Source organism: Bison bison, unplaced genomic scaffold (assembly GCF_000754665.1).
Source record: "Bison bison bison isolate TAMUID 2011002044 unplaced genomic scaffold, Bison_UMD1.0 scf7180017864471, whole genome shotgun sequence".
Classification (NCBI taxonomy): Eukaryota; Metazoa; Chordata; class Mammalia; order Artiodactyla; family Bovidae; genus Bison; species Bison bison.
The window spans coordinates 37,304,177-37,331,373 of record NW_011495032.1 but is presented as its reverse complement, the minus strand read 5'-3'; the positions used below and the strand labels follow the sequence as shown (position 1 = coordinate 37,331,373).

The window sequence follows — 27,197 nt, the reverse complement described above, 5'->3', positions numbered from 1 at the left end:
GATGGGAATACCAGACCACCTGATCTGCCTCTTGAGAAACCTATATGCAGGTCAGGAAGCAACAGTTAGAACTGGATATGGAACAACAGACTGGTTCCAAATAGGAAAAGGAGTACATCAAGGCTGTATATTGTCACCCTGCTTATTTAACTTATATGCAGAGTACATCATGAGAAATGCTGGGCTGGAAGAAGCACAAGCTGGAATCAAGATTTCTGGGAGAAATATCAATAACCTCAGATATGCAGATGACACCACCCTTATGGCAGAAAGTGAAGAGCTAAAGAGCCTCTTGATGAAAGTGAAAGAGGAGAGTAAAAAAGTTGGCTTAAAGCTCAACATTCAGAAATCTAAGATCATGGCATCTGGACCCATCACTTCATGGGAAATAGATAGGGAAACAGTGGAAACAGTGTCAGACTTCACTTTTTTAGGGCTCTAAAATCACTGCAGATGGTGATTGCAGCCATGAAATTAAAAGACACTTACTTACTCCTTGGAAGAAAAGTTATGACCAACCTAGACAGCATATTAAAAAGCAGAGATATTACTTTGCCAACAAAGGTCCATTTAGACAAGGCTATGGTTTTTCCAGTGGTCATGTATGGATGTGAGAGTTGGACTATAAAGAAAGCTGAGCACTGAAGAATTGATGCTTTTGAACTGTGATATTGGAGAAGACTCTTGAGAGTCCCTTGGACTGCAAGAAGATCAAACCAGTCCATCCTAAATAAGATCAGTCCTAGGTGTTCGTTGGAAGGACTGATGTTGGAAGCTGAAACTCCAATACTTTGGCCACCTGATGTGAAGAGCTGACTCATTTGAAAAGACCCTGATGCTGGGAAAGATTGAGGGCAGGAAGAGGAAGGGACGACAGAGGATGAGATGGTTGGATGGCATCACCGACTCAATGGACATGGGTTTGTGTAGACTCCGGCAGTTGGTGATAGACAGGGAGGCCTGGCGTGCTACAGTTCATGGGGTCGCAAAGAGTCGGACACGACTGCACGACTGAACTGAACTGAAGCAACTGAACGCACACACACGCATTACGAAATGATCACCATAGTAGCTTTAGTTACCACCTATCATCTCATGTACATACAATAAAAATAAAGGAAAAAAGAATTTTCTCTTTGTGATGAAAACTCTTAGGATCTATTCTAGCAACGTTCCTATGTGTGGTACAGCAGTATTAATTAATAGTCATCATGTTGTAGATTGCATCCCTGGTATCTTATAATTCAAAGTTTGTATCTTTTGACCACCTTCATCCAGTTCCCCATCTACCCACTCCCTACATCTGATAATCACAAATGTTCATTCCAAGTGGCCTTTTTTAGTGAGTTTCAGATAATAAGGGCTACATAAACAATGCCTTATTGACACATGTATTTCCTCAGTGAGAAATTGCTCTTTTCTCCTGAAACTTTTTTTCAGTTAACAGATAAAAATCCCACACATACTATTTCATTAAGGAAAGTTTTGCTGGCTAAAGAAGTGAATTAACAAGGGACATGATCTATGCATAATAGTTCCAAAGTACAGTAATTTGGTAAGAAGAAAATTCTGTGACCATGTTCATAAATGGATCATCATTCAATTCTGTGACCATGTTCATAAAAGTATCACCATCTAATGGGAGTATGTTTATTCTGTTCTAGACCAAAATAAGTTATTATTCTTAATTATTGAGGAAAATTTATTCCTGAAAATGTGAATAGAATTTGATATTTCAAGATTTTAGTACATGACCTGGCTTTGCCATTATGAAATCATAGGCAAATGACTTAAAATACTTTTTACAGTTTATGAAACTCTAAAATGGGTCTGTTGATAACTGCTTCACAGACTTGTGAAGATTACATTGTGTGGAAGCATTTGAAAATAATATTCTATATCATAGACAGGACTGATTGTAACAGGAACAGTAAGAGAATGGAAATAATTTGATGGATCATCTTTGACTTGGAACTAACATACTGCTTTGTTTATTAGTAATGCTCTGATTCAGATTTCCTACAATGAGCAAATTCCTAGTAAATAATTAGATTTTAAAGAACTTGGGTTATCATTGTATATAGTTGTGTGATAGCCATCTGTCTTCATGCTGCCAACTATACTTAGGTTCCTTAGGAGCTATATGTTTAGCAAATTATATTATATATGCTATATTAATACATATTATTCTTAATCATTTACTTCCATGATAACAAAATGAGATATTGGTAAGAAGGACAGAATAATAAGTGGTACTGAACTATCCTCTAAAAAGAAAACAACTTAAGCCTAGCTCACATAAAAACAAAGTCATGAATTCATACATAAGATGAATAAACATTTCTTTAATCAAGTTGAAGTCTCTCTCTTCGACTTTCCCTTTGGCCCTTATTAATTGTACATTCTTAAGGAATTTATATAGCTTCTTGAGTCCTAGCCTTGTCATCTATTAACTTGGGATAGTAATAGTACTTATGTCTAGGTATTAGGGAAAACTAAGTGAGAAAATCAAGGTATATTCTATTAGACAGTACCCAGCACATAGTAAGAACTCAATAAGTATTACCTAGTAGATAACATCAGCAGTAGAAGTTATGTCTCCTAATTTGGGAGATAGCTATAAGAGTCTTTATATTTTAAACACTTTAAAAAAAAAATTTCAGTTTTGCCATCAGTATGGAGTAATTTTAAGTTTTATGATCAGTTTATTTTTTCTGTGTTCACCTAGCTGCACTTATTATAGAATAAAACAATACCATAATAATTTACATTTGACTAATCTGGTTAGATTCTACTTTACAGAAAAATAACCTGAAGCTGGAAAAGGCTGAGTGCTTGCTGAAAGCCTCACAGCTAGGAAGTAGCAGGACTAGAATATAAATCAGTTGTGATATCACATTCCACATAGACACCACCGTTTTTAAAGCCTCTTTTGTTTGTTTCAACTGAACAAAGTCCAATTGTGAACGGTTAAAATTCTATAACGTATGTTAAAAACAATTGATACAGTAGCTATGGGGGAAAAGCGTTTTCAGTTAAACATGGCTTCCCTATGTGGTTAATTATGGTTATATCTGGCTACTTCTACATGGTGACAAATTTGTGTCTATAGAGGAGCAAAAACTCAGAATTAGCAGTCACAAACCTTCTCTTTCTTTCTCGAAGATTTGTATGGGACCCTTTACAAGATGGTGGACTGAGAATGCCCAGTAGTGATACCTCATTTCATTGTGGTGTTATTAAAGAGACAGTGATTAAACATGTTCTTTGAAACTGACTCCCTATTATTGTTTGTTAGAATACTCTAAGGAATCCCTTTGTGCAAGTTTTTGTAAAATTCTCCGTGGGACTTGATGCTGTTGAACTTTTGAAACAGATAGATGAACTCGGTGAGTCCAGATTCAAAAAAACCTTTATTTACCTGTCATGTCAGAAATGTGAAAAGCATTGTCCCATATAAGATCTTAAAATCCTGAGTATATCTATCCATCTTTCTCCTAGTAAATTGCACAGTTAAACGTAATGATTATTTGGATACCCAGTTCGTGTGGTTGGTCTCAATAACTATAATGCAATGTATTCCGTGTAAATGCAGCTTGTCCTTCAATCACAGGTAGATTTCTACCAGAGGACACTTTTTGGGGGTAACTTGGTGAAAAGCAAGTCTTTAAAAGCAGAAGATGAAATGGTTTATTTCTGCTACATTTATAATTTTATCTCCACTGGCCTTAGTACTGCTTTGACTAACTCAGAATGTAACCAGAAGAGGTTACAGAGTGAGAAAAACAAAAGCAATGTGGAGACTCAAAAGAAAATAAACCTAAGTCACTGTACAAGGTCAGGTCCTCCTCTCATGATCATTTAAAAGGGACAAGCAGAAGAGGATCAAAGAAAGCTGTCTGAACTTATGCATTCCCTCTACCACATTCCTACCCTCAACCTAAGGGATGCAAGATATCTAATTCAGTCTGTGTCTGATTCCTGGTTGCTATGCAACCATGGGTAAGAGGAAGGGATTGAAAACATCAGAATTTGCCAGCAGTAGAGCTAATGCCCCTCTTTCTCCTCTCCAGCACTACTGGGACTTAAGTGTTTAAATTGTAAACCAGTGGGGAGGAATTATGCCTATTTATATTATATATAATTGTATGTATTTTATGATATCAACCTTGTTTGATTAAATAAAGATATTAGTGATTTATTCTCTAAAAGTATCATTTGGGTAAGGAAACATTTGATCAAAATATCAGGGATAAACTACAAAGTTCTTATATACTTTTTTTCATTCCTAACTTTAGATATAGGAGATGAGTCTCAGAGTTTAAAATAAGATTAAAATAACCATATAAGTGAGACTTGCTATCTGTATAATTGTATATTTAATTTAATATCAAAGATTTTATACTGTTTGAATTTAGAGGCCACTGACTCTTTATAGCTTTTTGATTCCATCTACCAGCATTTCTGAAGAATCCTTTGCAGGTGTGTTGATTTTCAGTAGCCACTGGAGGCCACTATTCAACCACAGTTTTACCCCTCCCCCCACAAACATCTATATCAAGCAAAACATTTTAAGTTATAATGAGAGATGTCCTTCAAGAAGCTGCCCTCTGTGAGAAATTTAATCTTCTATTGGATGATGATAGAGACATGTATGGGTTCTGTAAAGAGGAATTTATGACATTCACAGCCTTCTCAGTATTCATGATCAAGTCAGCGAAAATTTAATTGGCCAAGTGATTTATGAACTTACAATTTTATATTTACCCTTTGTCTCAGTTGATTTCCTCATAAAGATTTATGAAATTGAAGAGCAATTAAATTCTTTTTCTTCCAGAGTAATTACCTGAAATAAAATCTTGATCATCTAGATTAATACAGATATGAGTAGAGATAACTCACAGAAGACTTTAAATCAAACAATATCAGAAAGTTGTAACTATGTGTCATAGATTGTCACAGTCTGCTAAGAAGTGCTTCTGTATTACAACTTATTAAATGATATTTTTTATTTGCTCCACACACTCTGCATAGACGTTCGTTGCTTAAATTCTTACATCAACACTCCCCAAACAAAGCAAGCAATTCTGTTTATTCAAACTTTTCACCTCTAGTTTTTAGTTTTCTTCCTAAATAATTCAGGTAGAATAATTTTAAAATTATTCACCTTTAGTCTTAGGTTAATTAAATTGTAGCAGAGTAGAATTAGCTTTTGAATTAGCTTGTACTGAGCACACATGCATACATTCTTCGTATGTGAGTTTACTGTATCTATAACTAATTCAAAATTCTTCTCAATAAGCGTTTGTACAACTGGCTACATCTTCCCAGATATAGAGTATTTGACATTTTTAGAGTAAATTCTGCAAGTTTATATTATTTATAATCTAGTTTAATGTTTAATACTTACCAAAAAAATCAGTATTTTTGTCCCATTACTACTAGAAACAACATTATAATATGCTTTGTGTCTTTTTTTTCTTCTTTAGATATTCTAAGGCTGAAATTAGAGAACAGCATTGACCTCATTGATCAACTTAGCATACTATCTTCCCTGACAGTGAATATTTCCTCCTGTGTATTATATGACCGTATTCAGGCAGCAGAAAGTGTAGATAAAATGGAAAGAGAGGCTAAAAGACTCTACAAAAGCAATGAACTCTTTGGAAGTAAGTGTTATTCTACTAGAATTTGAGCTTTTCTTTGTACTAAAATTGGCCAAATTCTTCCCGTCACTTCTTTCATCCAGACCTAAAAAAAAGTAGTCAGGGCTGGGGCGAGGGCACTGTCCCCTTTGATGTCCTTGGAAATAAGAACCTTTCATGTCGTCAACCAACTATCTTGGTTGAGACGCCTTCAATATGTGTAATTTTGTTGATATGGTTAAAATTAAAGCTGAAAAGAATTACATATTACAGGGTAAAGTTGAGTCCATCCTTATAATCAGTCAATATGTGTGTTTAATTTCAGTAAGTGGCTTAGAGTGAAATATTTAATGTGGCCACTTAGTTTGTGATTATATTCTCAAACTCCTGCATTGAATCTTTGAGATTGTCACTTTCAATTAACAATCTTTTCTGTAAATTAAAAGTCTGAACTTACTGTCACATTACTAACTCAATTGCCTGTTTGGCTGCCCCCATGTGGACCCCCCAAACAAAGAATAATGTCAACCATAAAATAACCTTTCTGATGTTGCCGTTTTATTTTTAGGTGTTATTTTTAAGCTTCCTCCTAATAGCAGCCGGCACAGAAGCTATGACTCTGAAAACGTCTCTCTTCCTCCAGTTGTAAAATACACCATCCGCATGAGTCTCAAGACCTCACAGACCACAAGAAACATTAGAGCCAAGATTTGGGCCCCAGGGCCACACAATTCTCCATCACACAACCAGATCTATGGCAGGGCTTTTGTCTACTTACAGGATAGTATTGAAAGAGCAATCATTGAATTGCAGACTGGAAGGAACTCCCAGGAAATAGCAGTTCAGGTCCAAGCAATTCCTTATCCCTGCTACATGAAAGACAAGTAAGTCCCTGCACTTGCAGGCATTTTACATAATCAACCACTCTTTTTGGAATTCATTTCTTCTCATTCATTCACATGCTATCAAGTGGGAGGAATAGTATTCACCAAATCTTTGTCAAATGCTTGTATCCAGGGAAAGGTTCACAGTATAGGGCCCAGCTCATTATAGCTGCTCACTGTTACCCAAATGATGCTAAAGTTCTTACCAAATGATCCATGTTTTCTTTATCATAACCCTTATCCTTCCAAGTACTTTGTCCCCAAAGTTAGGAGCTGGACTCCAGATCTGAGTGCATTACTGCATGATTTTGATGTTACCCACTGGTTTTACTTTTCTCTAGTCAAATGAGAGTATTAAACAAAATAATCTTAAAATCCCTTCCAACTCTCAAATTTAATTAAAAATCTGTGAGTGCAGGGTTAGTTTTAAGGAAAAAGTTTAATAAAACACAGTATTGATCAACTCTCTAAGATAAATATTATGCTATCTGAAACTGTGTATTTGGTAGGAATCTTTCTCTAAAATGTTTTTTCTAAATGAACAAAAAATGTAAAGATCCTGCTTTTAGAATGTCAAGTTTGAACAGTATTTGCCAGTCAGGTGGGCACTGGATGGTTCCTCCATATCTGACCACAGTGAGACAATAAGGTTGGAGGGCTAAGTTTTTCAAGCTCATTCTCCTATACAAAAGCTTGAGGCTGAATATTACTTTAAACAAATTGTACTTGTTATTCAGCCCAGTTATAGAGTTTATATACAATTCAGATGAGTCTGTTTTTTGTTTGTTTGTTTGTTTTGTTTTTTTCTGTTTCTATCAATGCTTCTGTCTCCTTCGGCTGCTTTAAGAGCCTTAGAGGAGATGAGTTTATGTAGCCCTTTGTGCAATAGTGATACGGGACGGCAGGATTCTGTCTTCCTGACAGGCGAGGATTCTATCAGCCTGCTGTCAAGTTCAGCCACTTCTGAGCAGCCAGTCCAGACCTTACCGCATGAACCACGAGTGACTTGCAACAGCTTGCATCAAAAGTAAAGACTTGTGGGTTCAATTAAATGAAAATCCTCGTCTGTTTTCCTGCTGACTATTTTCCCCTTGTAAATTTTCGTACCTAGAATGGTGGGTACCAGGATGTGTCTTTTGAGAGTAAAGTGGCTGTACTCTGCATTCTTCATGGGAGTACAAACTAACATCTCAACGTACACATAGAAACTCTTTGTTGCATACAAAGGGCTTTCACATATATTAGTTCATTCGTTACACCAAACAACCTCATAAGGTGAGAGCAAATATTATCAGCCATACTTTCCAGATGAAAAAATTGAAATCCAAGTAAATTGCCCAAAGTTGAATACCTGGTACTGCACTGGTCCTTTAGTTACAAACCAGAATTTTCTCTTTCATACTATATCAAACCTAAAATACACAATCACTTGAAGAAACATTAGTGGAGGGTTGTTATTAATGAATGAAGTCCTTTGCCTAATTCTAGAGCCAGAAACAGCATCAAGGCTGGATCTGATCCAAGACAAAATTCATTCAGCAAGTATTCTTTAAGTGCTTTCCCCATGCCAGACAATTTCCCAGGAACCAAAAAAAAAACTGGATATGGCCCCAATCCTCACTCCTCGCCCACCAAAAATCCTTCATATCTCTGATGGTGATGCACTTCTGATGCTAAAGTGAAACTGAACGATGGTGATGTCATGTTCCATTAATATTTGCATTTTTCATGGGGAACTTGAAGGTAATTCCTTGGTCTTTTAGATTAAAAAGAAAATGGCCTTGGGACATTTCTGCAAGTGAAAGTGTCATTGGCTGCTGCTGCTGCTGCTAGGTCGCTTCAGTCGTGTCCGATTCTGTGCGACCCCAGAGACAGCAGTCCACCAGGCTCCCCTGTCCCTGGGATTCTCCAGGCAAGAACGAGCCCAAGGTGTAAAACAGCTCAATTTAGAGTTTCTGTCATTGAAAGCTATTTATTTGCCTTAGCCCATAGTCAGTGGCTAATGTAAGAATAATTGTTATTGGAGTGTAGTTTCTGGACTGGCAGCATCAGCTTTACTTGGGAAATTGTTTAAAATGCAAATTCCTCACCCCACCTCAGATATAATAAATCAGAAGCTTACGGGTGGGGCCCAGAAATCCGTTTTAATGAGCCCTTCAGGTGATTCTGATGTATGTTCAACTTTGATAAACACTTCATTTGAGCATTCAAGTATCATAGGCCAACAATTCAGGAATATATTTGCAGTCCAATTAAGTGTTCCAATGACCTGCTAGTTTAGCACATTACCAGAAAAAAAAAAAAAAAAAACATTTCTATACTGTTTATGAAACATCCCCTAAAGCATTAGTTTGAGGAATCCAAGTTCTTTGCATTTGAAATATTATTTGAGTTTTATTTTATTTCATTTTGGGAAATTTGGTTTAATAACTATGAGCTTCTGCTAAGTCACTTCAGTCGTGTCTCTGACTCTGTGCGACCTGACAGACGGTAGCCCACCAGGCTCCGCCGTCCCAGGGATTCTCCAGGCAAGAACACTGGAGTGGGACGCCATTTCCTTCTCCAATGCATGAAAGTGAGAAGTGAAAGTGAAGTACTCAGTTGTTTCGGACTCTTAGCGACCCCATGGACTGTAGCCTACCAGGCTCCTCTGTCCATGGGATTTTCCGGGCAAGAGTACTGGAGCTTCTGAAGAGTAGTAAATACAGTAATTTGAGAAAATACAGCTTTTAGCTAGATAAACCAATCATCATCTAACTTTGAATCTGCCTTTTACATAAGAATTTAGTTTAGACAGAAAGCCTTAGAGCCTTGTAGTTATATCTATAGAATTAACTATTTTCCTGAACAGGACATACTTAAACACCCTTTAAACAATTTGGCAATTTTATCTAACAATCTAGAATTGTTTTACTTTTGTAGCATTATGGCAAGAAAATCATGTACCTACTGTTAAGTCAGCTTCACACTTCATAAATAAAATAGTTATATTAATAATTTCAGTGTAGGAGGGAGTGTGTTCTTTGTATATTACAATCAGCAAATGTGGCATTCATTTTGGTCACTGAATTTTTGTTTCTGTTTTTCCTTACAGCTTCCTTACCAGTGTCTCTTACTCTCTTCCAATCGTGCTCATGGTTGCCTGGGTTGTATTTATAGCTGCATTTGTAAAAAAGCTTGTTTATGAGAAAGACCTCCGGCTTCATGAGGTATGTTGAGAATCTCTAATTACAAATAAGTTCTACTTGGATATATAATTAATGACTATGATTTTCATAATACCTGAGCAAACTCAGAAAGCCTGACCTATATCTGGTGAATTAGATGGAAAAATATTTTATGAATCATTAAGACAGCTGGTATGGCACTATTTTGTCTTCTCAAAAAATTGCATAGAACTTGTCTTATAAGTTTATCTGAAAACCAAAATCTGAATAAAATCTGAATACAGTTTACAATTCTGACAGTAATTTTTGCCCAAGAAGTTACCTGTAAGACTTAGGCATTAACAGAAGAAGTTTAAATGCTAATAATAAAAATAACTACTAACGCAGGAAAACTGTTGGCATAGTAATTAAGTCCAATGAAGATATATAGACATAAATACAGATATAGATATAAGTATAGATATAGACATGGACATGGACAAAGATATATGTCTTTTTTCAGCTCCCAAAAAGCAAATTTTCATTCTAGTACACTTGCTGCTGCTGCTGCTAAGTCGCGTCAGTCGTGTCCGACTCTGTGCGACCCCATAGACGGCAGCCCAGCAGGCTCCCCCGTCCCTGGGATTTTCCAGGCAAGAACACTGGAGTGGGTTGCCATTTCCTTCTCCAATGCATGAAAGTGAGAAGTGAAAGTGAAGTCGCTCAGTCGTGTCCGACTCAGTGACCCCATGGACTGCAGCCCACCAGGCTCCTCCGTCCATGGGATTCTCCAGGCAAGAGTACTGGAGTGGGGTGCCATTGGTTTCCTTCAGTTTTCTCTCACTGAATTGTGATTTATAGAGACTAAGAATTTCATGTTATGCTACTGATTATGTTAATAATATGACAATGAAAGACATGACTTGGGATGTAAACCATGATCTCTTCTGGAGCATGTTCTTCATCATTATCCCCAAATCCAAAATATCTTACTTCTTTTTAGGATTTATGAAACAGCACTGTGTGAATTTTGGATTGTATTGCAATAGAACTATTTTATCTGCTAATCCTATAATAAACCCATTCTTACATTCATGAAGTGAAGTGAAAAGATAGGGGAAATGTTTCAAAACCAGGGCACAATAATTATTGCAAGGCCTGCCTGACAATCTGAAATAATGAGATTAGAGTAACCTGTTAGCCCTTGCACTTTTCAGATTTACATTGCCAGGGCTTTTAGGCAATTGATTATTTCTCCTTACAAAGTACAAAACACTGCTTCATGTTTTTGTTAGCTCGACATCAGATTTACAGGGTTGTCCTAGAGTTTGAGCCTATACTTCCTCAGTTCAGTTCAGTTCAGTTGCTCAGTCGTGTCCAACTCTTTGCGACCCCATGGACTGCAGCATGTCAGGCCTCCTTGTCCATCACCAACTCCTAGAGTTCACTCAAACTCATATACATTGAGTTGGTGATGCGATCCAACCATCTCATCCTCTGTCGTCACCTTCTCCTCTCTCTAATCTTTCACAACATCAGGGTCTTTTCAAATGAGTCAGGTCTTTGCATCAGGTGGCCAAAGTATTGGAATTTCAGCTTCAGCATCAGTCCTTCCAATGAAAATTCAGGGCTGATTTCCTCTACGATGGACCAACTGGATCTCCTTGCAGTCCAAGGGACTCTCAAGAGTCTTCTCCAACACCTCAATTCAAAAGCATCAATTCTTCGGCACTCAGCTTTCTTTATAGTCCAACTCTCACATCCATACATGACTACTGGAAAAACCATAATGTTGACTAGATGGACTTCTGAGGGCAAAGTAATGTCTCTGCTTTTTAATATGCTATCTAGGTTGGTCATAACTTTCCTTCCAAGGAGTAAGCGTCTTTTTATTTCATGGCTGCAATCACCATCTGCAGTGATTTTGGAGCCCCCCAAAATAAAGTCTGCCACTGCTTCCACTGTTTCTCCATCTATTTGCCATGAAGGGATGAGACTGGATGACATGATTTTGGTTTTCTAAATGTTGAACTTTAAGCCAACTTTTTTACTTTCCTCTTTCACTTTCATCAAAAGGCTCTTTAGTTCTTCTTCACTTTCTGCCATAAAGGTGGTGTCATCTGCATATCTCAGGTTACTGATATCTCTCCCAGCTATCTTGATTTCAGCTTGTGCTTCCTCCAGCCCAGCATTTCTCATGATGTACTCTGCATATAAGTCAAATAAGCACGGTGACAATATACAGCATTGACATACTCCTTTTCCTATTTGGAACCAGTCTGTTGTTCCATGTCCAGCTCTAACTGTTGCTTCCTGACCTGCATACAAATTTCTCAAGAGGCAGGTCAGGTGGTCTGGTATTCCCATCTCTTTCACAATTTTCCACAGTTTATTGTGGTCCACACAGTCAAAGGCTTTGGCATAGTCAATAATGCAGAAATGGATGTTTTTCTGGAACTCTCTTGCTTTTTCCATGATCCAGCAGATGTTGGCAATTTGATCTCTGATTCCTCTGCCTTTTCTAAAACCAGCTTGAACATCTGGAAGTTCACGATTCATGTATTGTTGAAGCCTGGCTTGGAGAATTTTGAGCATTACTTTATGAGTATGTGAGATGAGTGCGACTGTGCAGTAGTTTGAGCATTCTTTGGCATTGCCTTTCTTCGAGATTGGAATGAAAACTGACATTTTCCAGTCCGTTGGCCACTATTGAGTTTTCTAAATTTTCTGGCATATTGAGCACAGCACTTTCACAGCATCATCTTTCAGGGTTTCAAGTAGTTCAACTGGAATTCCATCACCTCCACTAGCTTTGTTCGTGGTGATGCTTCCTAAGGTAACCTTCAGCTGTGTTTTTATATTTCAGTTATAGTTTAGTAAAAGTCTCATCAACTTGTTTGAGCTGTGTTGTTTTCAGGACTGTGTACAATGTTTTCTTAACCCCAGTTTAGAAGCTCAAATTCACATCCTGAACCATAACTTTGGTTGCAAGCTTGTACCTTATATTTTTCTGTCTGATTCCTAGTACTCCAAAGTGAATCTTTACAAATTAAAGGAAACCTCTGAAGTATAAAACTGTGATAGACTCTGAGTTCTTTTCTACAGCAAAATAAATATCTACCTTAAAATGTTAGAAATGCAGTATATATGTACATGTGTATATACATGTGTTATGTATCTGTCTATACTATATGTGTGTGTGTATAATACATGCATATTGTGTTATTTTGGCTTGAAAATAGAACTCTCTGAATGTATCTATGGATGTCACCGAAAAATATCAAAGCACAATAAAGAGTTTTTCTCAATAGAAGATATGAAAGGCATTTTTAATGGTGAACTAGTTTCTGTTTGGGAGCTCTGTGTCTTCATTTTGCAGGCATCCACTTTCAAAATTTAACCAGCTAGTCTTGGGAGTCAAAGTTACATAGTGGAAGATTACTGAACTTGGAATCAGACATCAGAATTTGAGTCCTTCAGTTCATATTCATTTGTGCCCAATCCCTAAACTCTTTGAGTCATGTCATCTAGACTTTTTTCAGCATTATATTTCCAGAATGTACTTTCTCACTGCCAGAACAGAAGAGGCATTCAATTATTCATTTTTTATCAATTCGAAGATAATGATTTTTTGTTCATATTTTAAAGCTTCTGAAATTGAGATATATTTGATAGGGTGTCATAATTCATTTGGCAGCGATTTTTCTTTCTTGGTGGCAGTTAAAGTAATGACACATCTTAAAATTAGCAGTGTCCTAAATTTAAAGGAATATTATCTATTTGTGAGATGAATTAACGGAAGCAAAATATTCCTAATATACCTGCTCACCTCCTTCCACCACTGACAGTTCTAAACTAGCCTCCTCCTTTTTCGAGATGAAAAAGCTGAGCCCAGACAGTGAGAGATGACTTGCTAAAGACTATAGATTAGTGAATGGTGGATCTGGACTGGCTTTTTTTTAACCCCAACAGTGTGTCTGTGTGTGTGTGTGTTTATCTCTGTGTTGTATTTAGTTAGAGTAATTTTTGGTTAATGATAATTACAAGGCATGCCATTTCTTGAACTTTGCCATGCTAAACTTTTTTTTTTAATAAGAGCTTGTTTATTTTATTCTATTTATTTTTTACTGAAAATTGATGTATTACATTATGCAAATTTAAGTTGTACAAATTGCTGATTTGATACATTTATGTTTTGCAGTAATATTTAACACCCTAGAATTATGTTATATCTCTATTCACATCATGTAGTTATCTGTTCTTTTATGTGGTGAGGACAATCAAGATATGTTAACAGTTCTTTAGCACTTCTGACTAGTCCTTTTCCATATCGTAGCTACCTTCCCTCTCCCAATTTTTTTTTAGTAGCATAGACTACTTAGGACTTTTGAAGATAATGGTGGACAATCTCTTAGATTACCAGCAACTCAAGATCTTAATATTATCATTTTAATATTCACTAAGATCTAAAGCTGCCCCTTCTTTACTTCCTTCTCATTCCAATTGAATAAAAAAGTAGAAAACAAAACAAAACATCTTTTTTCCTTCTGTAATTGTTCTCACATTTAGACAGAGAAATCAAGTCAGTTGCTAATTCAATGAAGGCATTCATCTTTGACCTCATTATGGTATGATTCTAGTAAATTCCTTTAACTTGTTAAAGAGACTTAGTACAAATACTAATGCCCAATAAGTTTACTGATAAAATTAATCATATAGTTAGAAAACTATTTCAAAATGCCCTTCAGTTGAGCATTATTCTGCATTTCTTGCTTTTAAAAATTAAAATATAAAACTATACACAGGCTGACTTTATATTACACAGAAGAGTTGTTTTTCACACTGTGTTCTTGGTTTTATGGTTATTTTCATCTATTTGGTCTAAAATAAGTCATTTATGGGGATTTCATTGTTTATATTCAGTTTGAGACAAAATTTTGGAGTTCTGTCTCTCAATTCAGACAGGTATCCTGAAATATCTATAGTCTGCAGAATGATTGCCAAATACTATGCAAAAGTCTGTAGTTCTGTGGTACTTCACTTGAGGCAATTTTGTCTCCTTTTTTTGAATACCAGTTTACTCCTTTTTATGTCTTATTGGTATATATCCTACTAGTAAGAATATGGAATATTCCAAGTAATGATCACAATATCCTTTATATCCTACTAAAAACAATAACATAAATATCTTAAGAGAATATAAAATTTGAAGTACAAAAATATTATTAACCAGTTCTTGACATTCTTGTTGAATGAAAACTTGCTGTCAAGTAAATATATGTATATTTATGATTTCTTTTCTTGACAGTATTTAATGCCAGTCCCTGTGCATAAGCTTCTTTTGAATGTGATGACTCATTTGTCTAAAATCTCACAGAATCTCTTTCTTCTCATTATTTCCTGCTGAGAACTGGAGCAGAGTTTGATCACTGTGCAGAGGGGTTTTCCTGAGCCACAGGTTATCAGATATTGATGAATTGCTCCAGCAGGTTTGGGAGACTTGAGACAAGTGGTTGTTTGATTACAAGCTGGCACTTGCATCTGTCACTCTGAGGAGACTCCAACGACACCCAAGACAGCACAGCCCGTCGTCCTCTGTGGGCCACCTTCCATTAGCAAGCTTGGTCTTGTTGATGATCACAAAGTTGGCAGCGAATCTGGATAATTTATGGATGACCTACATGCACTCATTACTTTTTTCTTTATGTATAACAGCTGTTCTTCTCATGGCATAAAATCCTGAAGTTTAACTCTGAAGTTTGATGCTAGAGTGCTAAGTAGTAAACACTGTTGGAGGCATCTAATCTGTTCTGTTTTGATAAAAAGCAATGATCAGTCTCCAACTTTTACCAATTCTTGGGAATAGAAATCTGATCTTGAGCCTTGAAAACTTCCAAATTACTATGATAAACACCTTCATGCCTGCTCTTTGGGTTTGCTAAATTATTTTTAACAAGGCTATGAATGGAGAATTTTCTAGATATATAAATGTTTTATACTGAAGCTATCTACAGTCAGGGAAGGAAAACACATTTATAAACATGAAGTCAGCTCTATTTCATGTCCTTGATAGCATTCTGGATACTTCATATCCACTTTGTAAAATATAGTGATACTGCCTCCTCCTGACATACATTGCTGTTGGGTGGAGGAGAAAATTTTTGTATAGGACAAATGAAATTAAGTGGTGAATATCAGCTTTCGGATAGTTACATGGGTTCTATAACTTCCCATATAATTATATTCAAATAACATTAAAAACATTAAAAACATCAAAATACAAATAATGGGAAAGGCCAAAATACAAAAAAGAATTGGTATCTCTGAAATGAAGGCATCAAACATAACTCAGTAATTTTGCAAATTGGGTGGGATACAGGGAAATTGCTAAAATAAGATCTATGAGGTCTCTTTCACACCAAAATCTAACTTTCTTTTCAATGATAGATACATAGCAATTGGATAAAACCTTCCATAGTGAATCTTCACTCCATGCTGATTTTTTTTTTTTTTTTTACTTTGACACACACATCTATTCCTATAGAAACATAGGTTGAATCTTTACTGTAAAGTGTGCAGGGTCTGGGAGGAAAGGAGTAGGAGGGAGAGAAGAGGGTGAGGAAAAGGGAAAAGTTAAGAGGAGAAGTCACGGGACTTCCTTAGTGATGATTAGCTTAAGGCCCACAGCTTAGACTAGTGGCAGTCAGGTAGCTGTTTCCATGGTAACAACTGGAGCAACAGAGTTATCGAAACGTGATAAATTGCAAAGGCAGAAAGTAAAAATCGTATTTTGCTTGTATTGTAAAAGCTTTGGCGCATTCCCTATTTTTTTTCCTAGACAAGTTAGATTTAAAGGGGAAGACATTGTACATCCTTGATTTTTCAAAAAAAAAAAAAAATAGTGGATTACAAAGGTGTTAGTGGAACACTTATTTTGTTCTTTTTAAGATGGAATATTAGATTCATAAACTTACTATTAATCAAGAGTTGTTACAACTAGAAACCGTGTACAAACTCAAGTCACTGATTCAAAACACCCAAGGTCCTGGGGGCTTCAGATCATTCAGAATCCTTTTAACGCAAAAACACCTCATGTTGGTCTGTCTTTCCACCTTGATGGAATGCCTTGACCACTAAGGATACCACTGAAATAATACATAATATCAGTTGAGAGAGAGGTGTAGATTATCTGAGATGCATGTGTTCATTTTGGGTGCATGGACTTTTATAATTTTTTTGGAAAACAAAGATAACAAACCTGACCTAGATTGTTAGTGATTTTAAGGATAGGGAAATTATGCCAAAAGGCAGAAAGTCTTCTTCAAAGTTTGCATAGTTTAACATCTTAGGAATCTGGTCTACTTTATTTCTTATAGGAATATGAATAATTATTGCATTTTTCATTAATGTTTAGTTGAAAATAATGGAGTTTTATTATCTCAATCCATACATTGAATTTTAAATAAATTATGAGTTTTCACCAACTTGAAATATTCTTACCTGCACACATATCAAATTCATGTTGTAAAATTCTGCAGGGGATAACAAATTTTTGTGTCTATTCTCAATTCGTTTAATCTGGAAACATCACTTAGATACCAGTTATAAAATGAGCTTGTCAAAAAATAAAACAAACCTCACCATCCAAATCATTCATTACATTGGGGCAGCCTGGGAGCTACAGTCTAAGATGGACTGAAATAAATAGCCACGTTAATGTCATATAGTGAGCGTGGACAAATGCTATACCGAGAAACATCGTTAAAATGCCTAGTTTCACGTGTTTGAAGAGTCTCATGGACATTTTGGAATGGTACAGGAATAACTGTCATCTGAGAATATATTAGCTTAAGAAGAGACTAACACGTTGTCATTTTTACAGTACATGAAGATGATGGGAGTGAACTCCTGCAGCCACTTTTTCGCCTGGGTCATAGAGAGTGTTGCATTTTTACTGATTACCATCGTCATCCTCATCATCATACTCAAGTTTGGCAATATTCTTCCTAAAACAAATGGGTTCATTTTGTTCCTGTATTTTTCGGACTACAGCTTCTCGGTTATCGCCATGAGCTATCTGATCAGTGCCTTCTTCAACAGCACCAACATTGCAGCTCTGATCGGAAGCCTCATTTACATCATTGCCTTTTTTCCATTTATTGTTCTGATTACAGTTGAAAATGAGTTGAGCTATGTAATAAAAGTATTCATGGTAAGTCAGCTGTCACAACTGAATGGCCAGGGTATGAAAGGAATGAACTTTTGTGCGTGTGTTTAGACTCTCTAAATGTACAAGTGCAGTAATTACAAAATATGCATAACTGTCCTAATCATTGTCTACCATACAAGCATAAGACTATGAAAAGAAAACTTTTCCTCCACTGTTTCTAAAATCATAATAGATGATGCTGTAAGAAAGAGCAGTTAAAATGTAATATATCATGTTTTGAAGATCATCAAGAATTCTGACTTATCTCTGGCCCAGTTCCATAAATATCTTAGAACCTCTATTACTGGCATTGTTCTCATATATGACTAATTCTTGTGGTTTTTATGACATGTAACCTACAGGCATGAATACAAATGTGCTGATAGCATAGAATCAATTTTGAATTCTTTTCTGCTTTTTCAATTCAAAGTACCAAATTAATTTAAGAACTTTAATGAAAGCATTAAGTTCACTGATATTGAAATTTGGAAAGCAGAAGTAAAGTTCACCATTGACTGAGGCTCATATTAGAACTTTGTTGTTTGTGGAAATAGGGATAAATAACTTTCATTTGACATTGGCCACCTTGTATTTAAACAACATTTAAATTTTTATTTGTTGCATTATAAGTACTCAATTGATATTTTAATATATTTTCATGCATAAAACTTCTATTACTTGAAGACAATCTATGAAGTAAAAACATCTGGCCCCTAACCTTTCATTTGATGTTAATCTTAACATTGCATTACTCTATAATTACCAATTTTGTAAATTGCTGAACAACATTTAGTAAGTTTAGATATGTATTTTGGATTTTTGACAAATATTTTCCAAGTTATAATTTTCCTTCTTTTGTTTTCTGCGATTGCCTCCCCTTTTCCTCCAAAATTGTAGTGCGCTTGGTAAGAGACCTCTGTGCTTTTAAATATGATCGAGAGTTAGTGTCAGTTTTACCTATAGAAGGGCCCAAAGTTTGAAGTAGGTTAAGACCTCTCTGGGTGAAATGTATGAAACCTACAAGAACTATCATTCTGGTTGATTCTATTCACAGAGCCTGCTGTCTCCAACAGCTTTCAGTTATGCAGGTCAGTACATCGCACGCTACGAGGAGCAAGGCATCGGTAGGTTCACTTTCTTTTCAACTGGATTTTATCTTTCACACCTACAGAATGTATTACAGAAAAATAAATGTATGTGTTCACTTAGGTCTTCAGTGGGAAAATATGTACAGTTCCCCAGTTCAGGATGACACCACTTCATTTGGCTGGCTGTGCTGTCTAATCCTCGCTGACTCTTTCATTTATTTCCTTATTGCTTGGTATGTCCGGAACGTTTTCCCAGGTATGATCATTCTTCCTACACATACATGCTTTTCATGATTGTTATCATTATAAAACTGCTAATATATATTTTCTAATATTTTATTTGCCAAATATCATCTCCAAAAATACTTCCATCCCAAAACTAACCAAAATTTTCTAGCCTGAGATAATGCACTGTTGAATTTTTTCCTCTGATATTCCTTTAAAGGATAGAATGAATTAAGAAGCATGGAGTCCAGTCTTTCCAAATGGGAGTATGAGATATTATAAAAGGCAAAAATCAAGTCTCCTAATTTTAAGGAAAATTTATCAAATTTAATGGAACAAGACTAGTGGGGTTCCCCTCCAAGGTCTCAAATGGTTAAAACTTCAACATGCTCATAAGTTTTCCCATTAAGTCTTATTTATATTTGCACATTTTTGATTCTATGAATGAATGAAAGATTGTTACTCTATTCCAGTTATATAAAATTTCTGTAAAAGAGAAAAATGTGGAGACAAAGCAGATCAGTGATTGCTTCTGACTTGGGTTGAAACCAGGGATTATTTGCAAAGCACATGAGATAACTTTTTGGAGTTATTGGAATCTGGGGATTGTTGTTCTGGTTGCAAAACTTTATTTACTAGAAATCATCACACTCTGCATTTACAATGATTAAATTTTATAGTGTATAACTGTACCACTGAAGCTGTTTATAAAGGAAAGAATTAAAAACTGGCTTTCTTTTTTACTTTACTTTGGAAACTGAGACAACTTTAGTTTTATATAGTATCAAAAAAATGAAAATATTTCCTAAATACTACATAGTAAATACTGTTATTTAACTTCTGATGCTTAATGTTAACAATCGATTTAAAACTACTTTTCCTAATACATTTTTGTTACAGGTACATATGGTATGGCAGCTCCGTGGTATTTTCCATTCCTTCCTTCCTATTGGAAAGAACGATTGGGATGTGCAGACGTGAATCATGAGAAAAGCAATGGGCTTATGTTTACTAATATCATGATGCAGAACACCAACCCATCTGCCAGTAAGACAAGTAGGTCAACAACATGCATTATTATGAGGGAAGTGATGTAAAATTTACATGACTAGTGATTTTAATTATGTTTTTCTAAATGGCAAAATTATCATCCTTTTAGTCATGGATGAATATGTCTACACATATGTGTTTGGACTCGTAGGGAGATTAAATCGTGGCCTTTTCTGGGCTCATTAACTCAGTTGGTTATCATATGGTGCTAATTAGGCCAAGACTGCAGATCGCTTTGTGGTCCAGTTAGATTCACACAGAGAAAAATTTTGTTCCTTGGCCACAGTCTGCACCCCTCACTCCAGCCATCTGTCACTAGTCATAAGGAGTAACCAAGTAACAAGTATGGATAATTTAGCATAACCCATCACCAACAAAGAACAAACAATTTAAGGCTTGTGACTTACTGACATTGGGTGAGCAGTGTCAGTTTTATAAAGTAAGAATGAGCCATATAACTAGTTCTTTTGTGATGCATGAAGGAAATGTAGAGAGTAATTAATGAACTGATTCTACAACCACAGATCTGAGTAAGCATTGTCCACCAAGTATAGACATTCATTCTATACATAAGTATCACCCTGTTCAATTGGAAGACCAAGCCTTAAACTTGTATTTTGAATTTTTGAGATCTTTGATTTGAATAAAGGAGAATTCAGTATTATGATACTATATTCTGAAACTTCTTTTTCTGACAGAGACAGGTAATATAAACCTTAGAGTGTGGTTCCAACACTCTCATTCATTTTTAAAACAAGTGAGAAGGTGGAAGACTATAATAGACCATTTATATCTGGAATTATTTTTTTACTTTGGGGCTTGTGTCTATAGTCTTTGGTTTTTAATTAAGGAAAAGTCTAAATCTAGCTGCATTTTCTTTCCTTGTGAGCTTACAACTCTTCTCTTGATTTCTCTCCAGGTCCTGAATACAAATTTTCCTCCAACATTGAGCCTGAACCTAAAGATCTCACAGTTGGGGTTGCTCTGCATGGGGTCACAAAGATCTATGGCTCAAAAATTGCTGTTGATAACCTCAATCTGAACTTCTATGAAGGTCATATTACTTCATTGCTGGGGCCCAATGGAGCCGGGAAGACTACCACCATGTATGTTACTTTTCAATACTTAGGTGTCATGGAAGCATATTACTTAATATTTCCCCAATTCTTTCATAAAAATAGAGTTGTTACAGCTCCCAGATGGATTAAGATACCTCAACTTGCTTACTGTAGAAGCAAGTTTCAGCCTGTGAGCTCAAAGTATGGATCAGACCCACCAGATAGGTTCATTTTGGTCTACCTAATATTGGCCCACTATTACTTCTCAAAATATTTTATTTCTGTGCCAGTTTTCAAATAAAAATAGGAGAGTTTTCAAATAAAAATAAACATTCCTGTCATCTCTTAAATATTAGAAAGTTTTGGAAACATTGGACCTACAGGCTTAGATAGAGACAATTGTTTTGGACTTATTAGTGACTGTTTTTAAAGCAGGTTTAATGACTGTTCCTCATCCCTGCTCCCCACCAACTTTACTGCCCCATACAGTCAGTCTGTTTCACTTATTTGCATTTTTACCCTGGCCTGTATACCAGTTTGGATTCACAAATCTTGGTATAAACACACTCAGCCCCATCTGCTCTATTAAATGGATCCTTTGCCTGGATTCATGAAAGAAAGAAAAAAGAAAAGAATCACTAGCTATCAGATATAGATCAAAAGTTCACAAACAGTACACGAGCTGTTCTTCCTCTCTCTTCACTTAACTAGCATTTTCCTGTGTCCTGATGGAGAAAAGATTTGAATGGTTTTAAAAGTGACATTGTTTTGAAATTGTTTCTGTGACTTACCTCCAGTGCTCCACTAGGCTTTGCTTGGAGTGAGCTCTAAGATGCTGCTGGTGTTCTTGTCTTATTTGGGAAAAAGTATCCATTGTCAGATATGCTGTTTACTGTCATCATGAGTAAGCTCAGTGAGTGCCAAAACATATTTTTCAGTAATTAAAAGGGGACAAAAGAGAGTTATGAAAAGAGCAAACATGCAGCTGTTCTCATTTATATGACCTGTTTCAATGCAGAGTTGGCTTTCTAGTGAGAATGTACTGTGTTTGTGCTAAGTCTCTTCAGTGGTGTCCGACTTTGTGATCCTATGGATTGTAGCCCACCAAGCTCTTCTATCCATGAGGATTCTCCAGGCAAAAATGCTGGAATGGGTTGCCATACTGAGAGTATAGTGCTTAAAATTAAGATTTCTAATAAGCAATAAGAGGACAATAAAGAAAAGGAATGGAGAAGGATTTTGATGAGGCTATAATTTTAGCTGAAAAAGTCCCCATTGTAGTTTTCTGAGTATAAGGAATGTATAAAGAAATACGTTATTTGATTTTAATGCATTTTTATGGGAAGAATCACACATTGTATTGATTCCCTATTTAATCCACAATAGTCCTTTAAGATCTGTTATGTGTAAGACACTAGTTAGATGGTAAGAGTGGTACCAAAAAAAAAAAAAAAATATGTCCTTTCCTTGACTTCATGAGGCTTACATTTTAGTGGAGAAGATGGATATTAAATAACTGCCCAGTTTACTGACCATCTGAAGTACGATGAGGAGTTCTGTAGGTGAGAATATTCAAGTCACAGGGTAGAGTGGGGGACTGAAGATGACCAAAGTTCACGTGGGAAATAGAAATTTGAGGCTTAATGGCCTATGGGAACTACCTGATGCCAGGGATGTGTGGGAGCTTGCTGAAGAAGGGAGTGCATTTGCAATTAGAAAGCCCAACCCTTTCTGTCATTGCCACCACGACCACCATCATCATCACATGTGCTTCTGTAACACTAAAGTATTGGGAGCTTAAAAGCAATTTTAATTTTTATTCCCAATTAATCCGATTTTACTTCATAGCTTGACCTGCCCTGGGAAGATACACCGTAACAGTTTTTGCTAACAGCTGAGATATATTTAGTCCAAAAACCTAGATCAAAGTTTTGGTTCACACCTAACTTATGGTTTCTTCATTTCCAGCTCCATGTTGACTGGACTGTTTGGGGCCTCGGCAGGTACCATCTTTGTTTACGGAAAAGATATCAGAACAGATCTGCATGTTGTGCGGAAGAACATGGGCGTCTGCATGCAGCATGATGTCTTGTTCAGTTACCTCACCACCAAGGAGCACCTTCTCCTCTACGGCTCCATTAAAGTTCCTCACTGGACTAAAAAGCAGCTGCATGAAGAAGTGAAAAGGTCAGATATGACAGGAATGAGAACATGTGCTGGTTAACTTCTCTCAAAAAGAAGTCAAGTTACAATAATAACACCAGTAGGAAACAGTTTCTCAGGAAACAATTGTTTTCAGTTTTTCTACTTTTCTGCTATTGTGTACATTTAAGGGCCTATGGGTTTGTATAAGGGCCTATGAGAATTGTATACATTCTCCTCAGCAGCCAGTTATTACACTGGAAATAGCTGCCTTCGTTTCTGGTCTTGTATTGCCCCCATTCCTCTGCTTCCAATCTCCATGGCCACCATACAAGTCTTAACTGCACCCCTGGCTTCTACATTCCCTTGTACAGTCTATTCTTCAAAGAACAGTCAGGGTGACCTTTTTAAACTACAGATTAGACCATGTCACTCCTCTGTCAAAGCCCTCTAATGGTTTCTCACCACATTCAGTGTGAAACTCAGGAATGTCCTTATCGAGGCCTGTGAGACTCTTCCTGACCTGCCCTCAATCTCGGTTTTGATTTTATTTCCTTCTGCTTCTTCCCCATTCACTCTGCTCCAGGCATGCTCGCCCAGGTGCACGCTCAGTTACGCTGGGCCTGCTCCTGCCTCCGGGCTGCCCATGTTCCCACTACATAGAGCAGCGTTTTCCAGACAGCCCTTAGACTTACTCCGCCCCTTCTGGTCCCTGCTCAAACATCACCTTCTCTGAGGGAGCCACCATGTGTAAAACAGATGCCTAAAATAGCACACCCCAGGCACTCATCTCATATACCCGGTGTTATTTGTTTTTTTATTACACTTATAAAATAGAAAATTATAATCTTCTTGGGAATATGTTTATCAACTGAATTTCCCCTGCATTACTCCTGATACACAACTATACTATATCATCATCTCCTCATGGGTTAGGAACATTATCTGCTCAATGCTGTTCCACAGCACCTAAAACACAGTCTGGCAGAAAACAGGCAGGGACTCTCTATATAAATACTTGTCAAATGAATGAATAAAATAATGAACCATGTAGTCCTTATGGTGTTTTCTTAGTATTAATTTTATACCTCCAACTAGATGATAAACAACAGAAAACTATGTCGTGAATCCTCAATAGTTTACCTTGCTGAGCACATAATAGTTGTTTAATGAATACCTCTTATTTAGGGTGCTTTTTGTATTTTTCCAAAATTCAAATACTCTGTAAAACATAACCACTGCCCATCATTTCTGAAGGACTTTAAAAGATACTGGACTATATAGCCATCGTCATAAGAGAGTTGGAACACTGTCAGGAGGAATGAAGAGGAAGTTATCCATATCAATAGCTCTCATCGGAGGATCAAGGGTGGTAATTCTGGATGAACCATCCACTGGCGTTGACCCATGTTCTCGGCGAAGTATATGGGATGTTATATCCAAGAACAAAACTGGTATGAGTACCTTCTTATAACTTCTCCAGCCAGCAGTTATAGTTTTGCCCTCTGGGATGCAAGCACACAAGTTGAAGTCTTTTCTGTTTATAATCTCTGTTAAACATCTAAGGTGTGCTCTTCCTTTTCCCAGGTCTTGTCTTCTCCTAGCTAAATTTCTGGATCAATTAGTGTATAATTATGTAGAGCCCACTGTGAATTGAGCACTTAACTGACCTTTGTGAGAGTGTGCAAATCCAACAGAAGTTCCAAATTCTGCCTAGAGGAGCTTAGAATCTAATTAGAGATACCAAACATACACAAACGAAAATAAACACATGTATACCTGTGGTGGATTCATTTTGATATTTGGCAAAACTAATACAATTATGTAAAGTTTAAAAATAAAATAAAATTAGGGAAAAAAAAAAAATATGAATAAAAAAAAAAAAAAAAAAAAAAAGTTTGCTGGTAAGCACCAAATCAAAATGAAGATACTGAAACACAATGTAAATACAATAAACACAATTTAACAAGAAAAAAAAAAAAAAAGAAAAGAAACTGAAAACAGACTAAATAAGTGCTAGCAGGATGTGAGGCAAAGGAGCAATCAGAGTGGAGTGGATTAATCAGAGAGAAATTTTCAAAAAGTCTTTAAAATTATGGCTTTTTCATAGTGAAGAAAAGGAGGGAGGGGGAGAGAGAGAGAGACAGAGAGAGAGAGAGAGAGACAGAGAGAGAGAATGGAAGTGAAGCCAAGGGAACAGAATAAGGGATTAACAGAAGTCGGACATGACTGAAGTGACTTAGCAGCAGCAGCCCCCACTACAGAGTATGGACAGTTAGCCTTAGAGCATATTTGCTGTCAACTTACAAGAACACCCCCCGCAACCTGCCTCAGGTATTTAGGAACACCCCTTCTGAATTTCTCTTCGATCATTTTGGAAGCCCCTCTGATCAGTGTTTCAGTTAGCTCATAAAATGTGACTCTCCATAAATCACAGGATTTACTTATTTTAACTCAGTATATCTTGGCAACTGTAGCTTCATTTTTCATTTTGGGTTGTTCTCTGTGTTTTCAAGCCAGAACAATCATTCTGTCGACACACCACTTGGATGAGGCTGAAGTGCTGAGTGACCGCATTGCCTTCCTGGAGCAAGGAGGGCTGCGCTGCTGCGGGTCACCGTTTTATCTCAAGGAGGCATTTGGAGATGGGTATCACCTCACACTCACCAAGAAAAAGGTTTGTAGGAGAGAAACTATACCTCATTGTAGGGTCATAAATTCAGTTTGGTATGAAACAGAAGTAGAATCTGTCCAACTTCATACATTGCTAAAATTCACTATTAATATGTTAGATTCATGTTTCTCAAACTCGAGCAAATTTCAGAACCACTGAAGGTCTTGGTTAAATCCAGACTTCTGGCTCCACCTTCGAGTGTCTCTGATTCAGTAGATCTGGGAAGGGGTTCTAGAATTTACTACACTTCTACCAAGGTCCACATTACCCATATGACACTGATGCTGCTGGTCTGGGATTGCACATTGAGAAGTAATGTACTAGATAAAAGAAAGTCTATACTTAAGGCTACTGATGAATGATCAGCCTGTTAGTTCCCCTACATTTCAGCCTGTAAGGCTAAAAATTAGATTTTCTGCTCTATAAAAAGCCAATGAAGGAATATGCAGTCACATATTCACTTTCTGATCAGTGTTCCTCGACTGGTAATGTGGAGACTGATTCAGCCAGACCAGTGATGCTTTCACATCTTCAAAGAACAAAAAAGCTTAGTTTCTAAGGCTCCCTTACTATCTCAAATAGTGCTATTTATCTATGTTGTGCAAGATGTATATGCTATGACTACTCTCATTTATTTTATATCTTATCATCCTAATGCGACTCCCAAAATAGAAAAAGTAGTTCATTGTCACATTCCTTAATTCAATTAAAATTTTATTTATTAGTTATATATGATATCTTAATATGTGCCCAAGACTTTGTCTTAGGCACTGGGGATACAGCAGTGAACTGATGATGCTAAGATCTCTGCTCTTATGGAGTTTATGTTCTAATGGGAGTGTGGGGAATTCACGTGGTAAAATTGATAAGTATATAATTTAGAATATTAGCAAGTGATAACTGCTATGGGTAGAACAAAGCAGAGGAAAGGGCATAGGGAATGCTAGGAAGTGCCATTTTAAGTAGACAGCATCTCTGAGAAGGTGACAGATGACCCAGGAGTTAAGCCCAAGAAGAGAGTGAGCCCTGTCACTATCTGGGGCAAAGGAACAATTGCAAAGACCCTAAGGAGGGAG

General features: G+C 36.6%; 1 protein-coding gene across 1 annotated transcript in view; it reads left to right on the top strand.

Annotated features, from left to right (window-relative positions):
* The window catches only part of ABCA12 (ATP-binding cassette, sub-family A (ABC1), member 12), a 202,021-nt gene that overhangs the window by 128,642 nt on the left and 46,182 nt on the right, over window positions 1–27,197 (top strand). Inside the window, exons 20-31 of the mRNA XM_010861144.1 lie at window positions 3,299–3,389; window positions 5,490–5,669; window positions 6,214–6,529; window positions 9,624–9,738; window positions 17,558–17,887; window positions 18,939–19,008; window positions 19,094–19,228; window positions 20,098–20,244; window positions 21,167–21,353; window positions 23,274–23,492; window positions 24,705–24,901; window positions 25,964–26,124. Of these exons, the coding sequence (XP_010859446.1) occupies window positions 3,299–3,389; window positions 5,490–5,669; window positions 6,214–6,529; window positions 9,624–9,738; window positions 17,558–17,887; window positions 18,939–19,008; window positions 19,094–19,228; window positions 20,098–20,244; window positions 21,167–21,353; window positions 23,274–23,492; window positions 24,705–24,901; window positions 25,964–26,124 (2,148 nt within the window). The remainder of the gene's footprint in view (window positions 1–3,298; window positions 3,390–5,489; window positions 5,670–6,213; window positions 6,530–9,623; window positions 9,739–17,557; window positions 17,888–18,938; window positions 19,009–19,093; window positions 19,229–20,097; window positions 20,245–21,166; window positions 21,354–23,273; window positions 23,493–24,704; window positions 24,902–25,963; window positions 26,125–27,197) is intronic.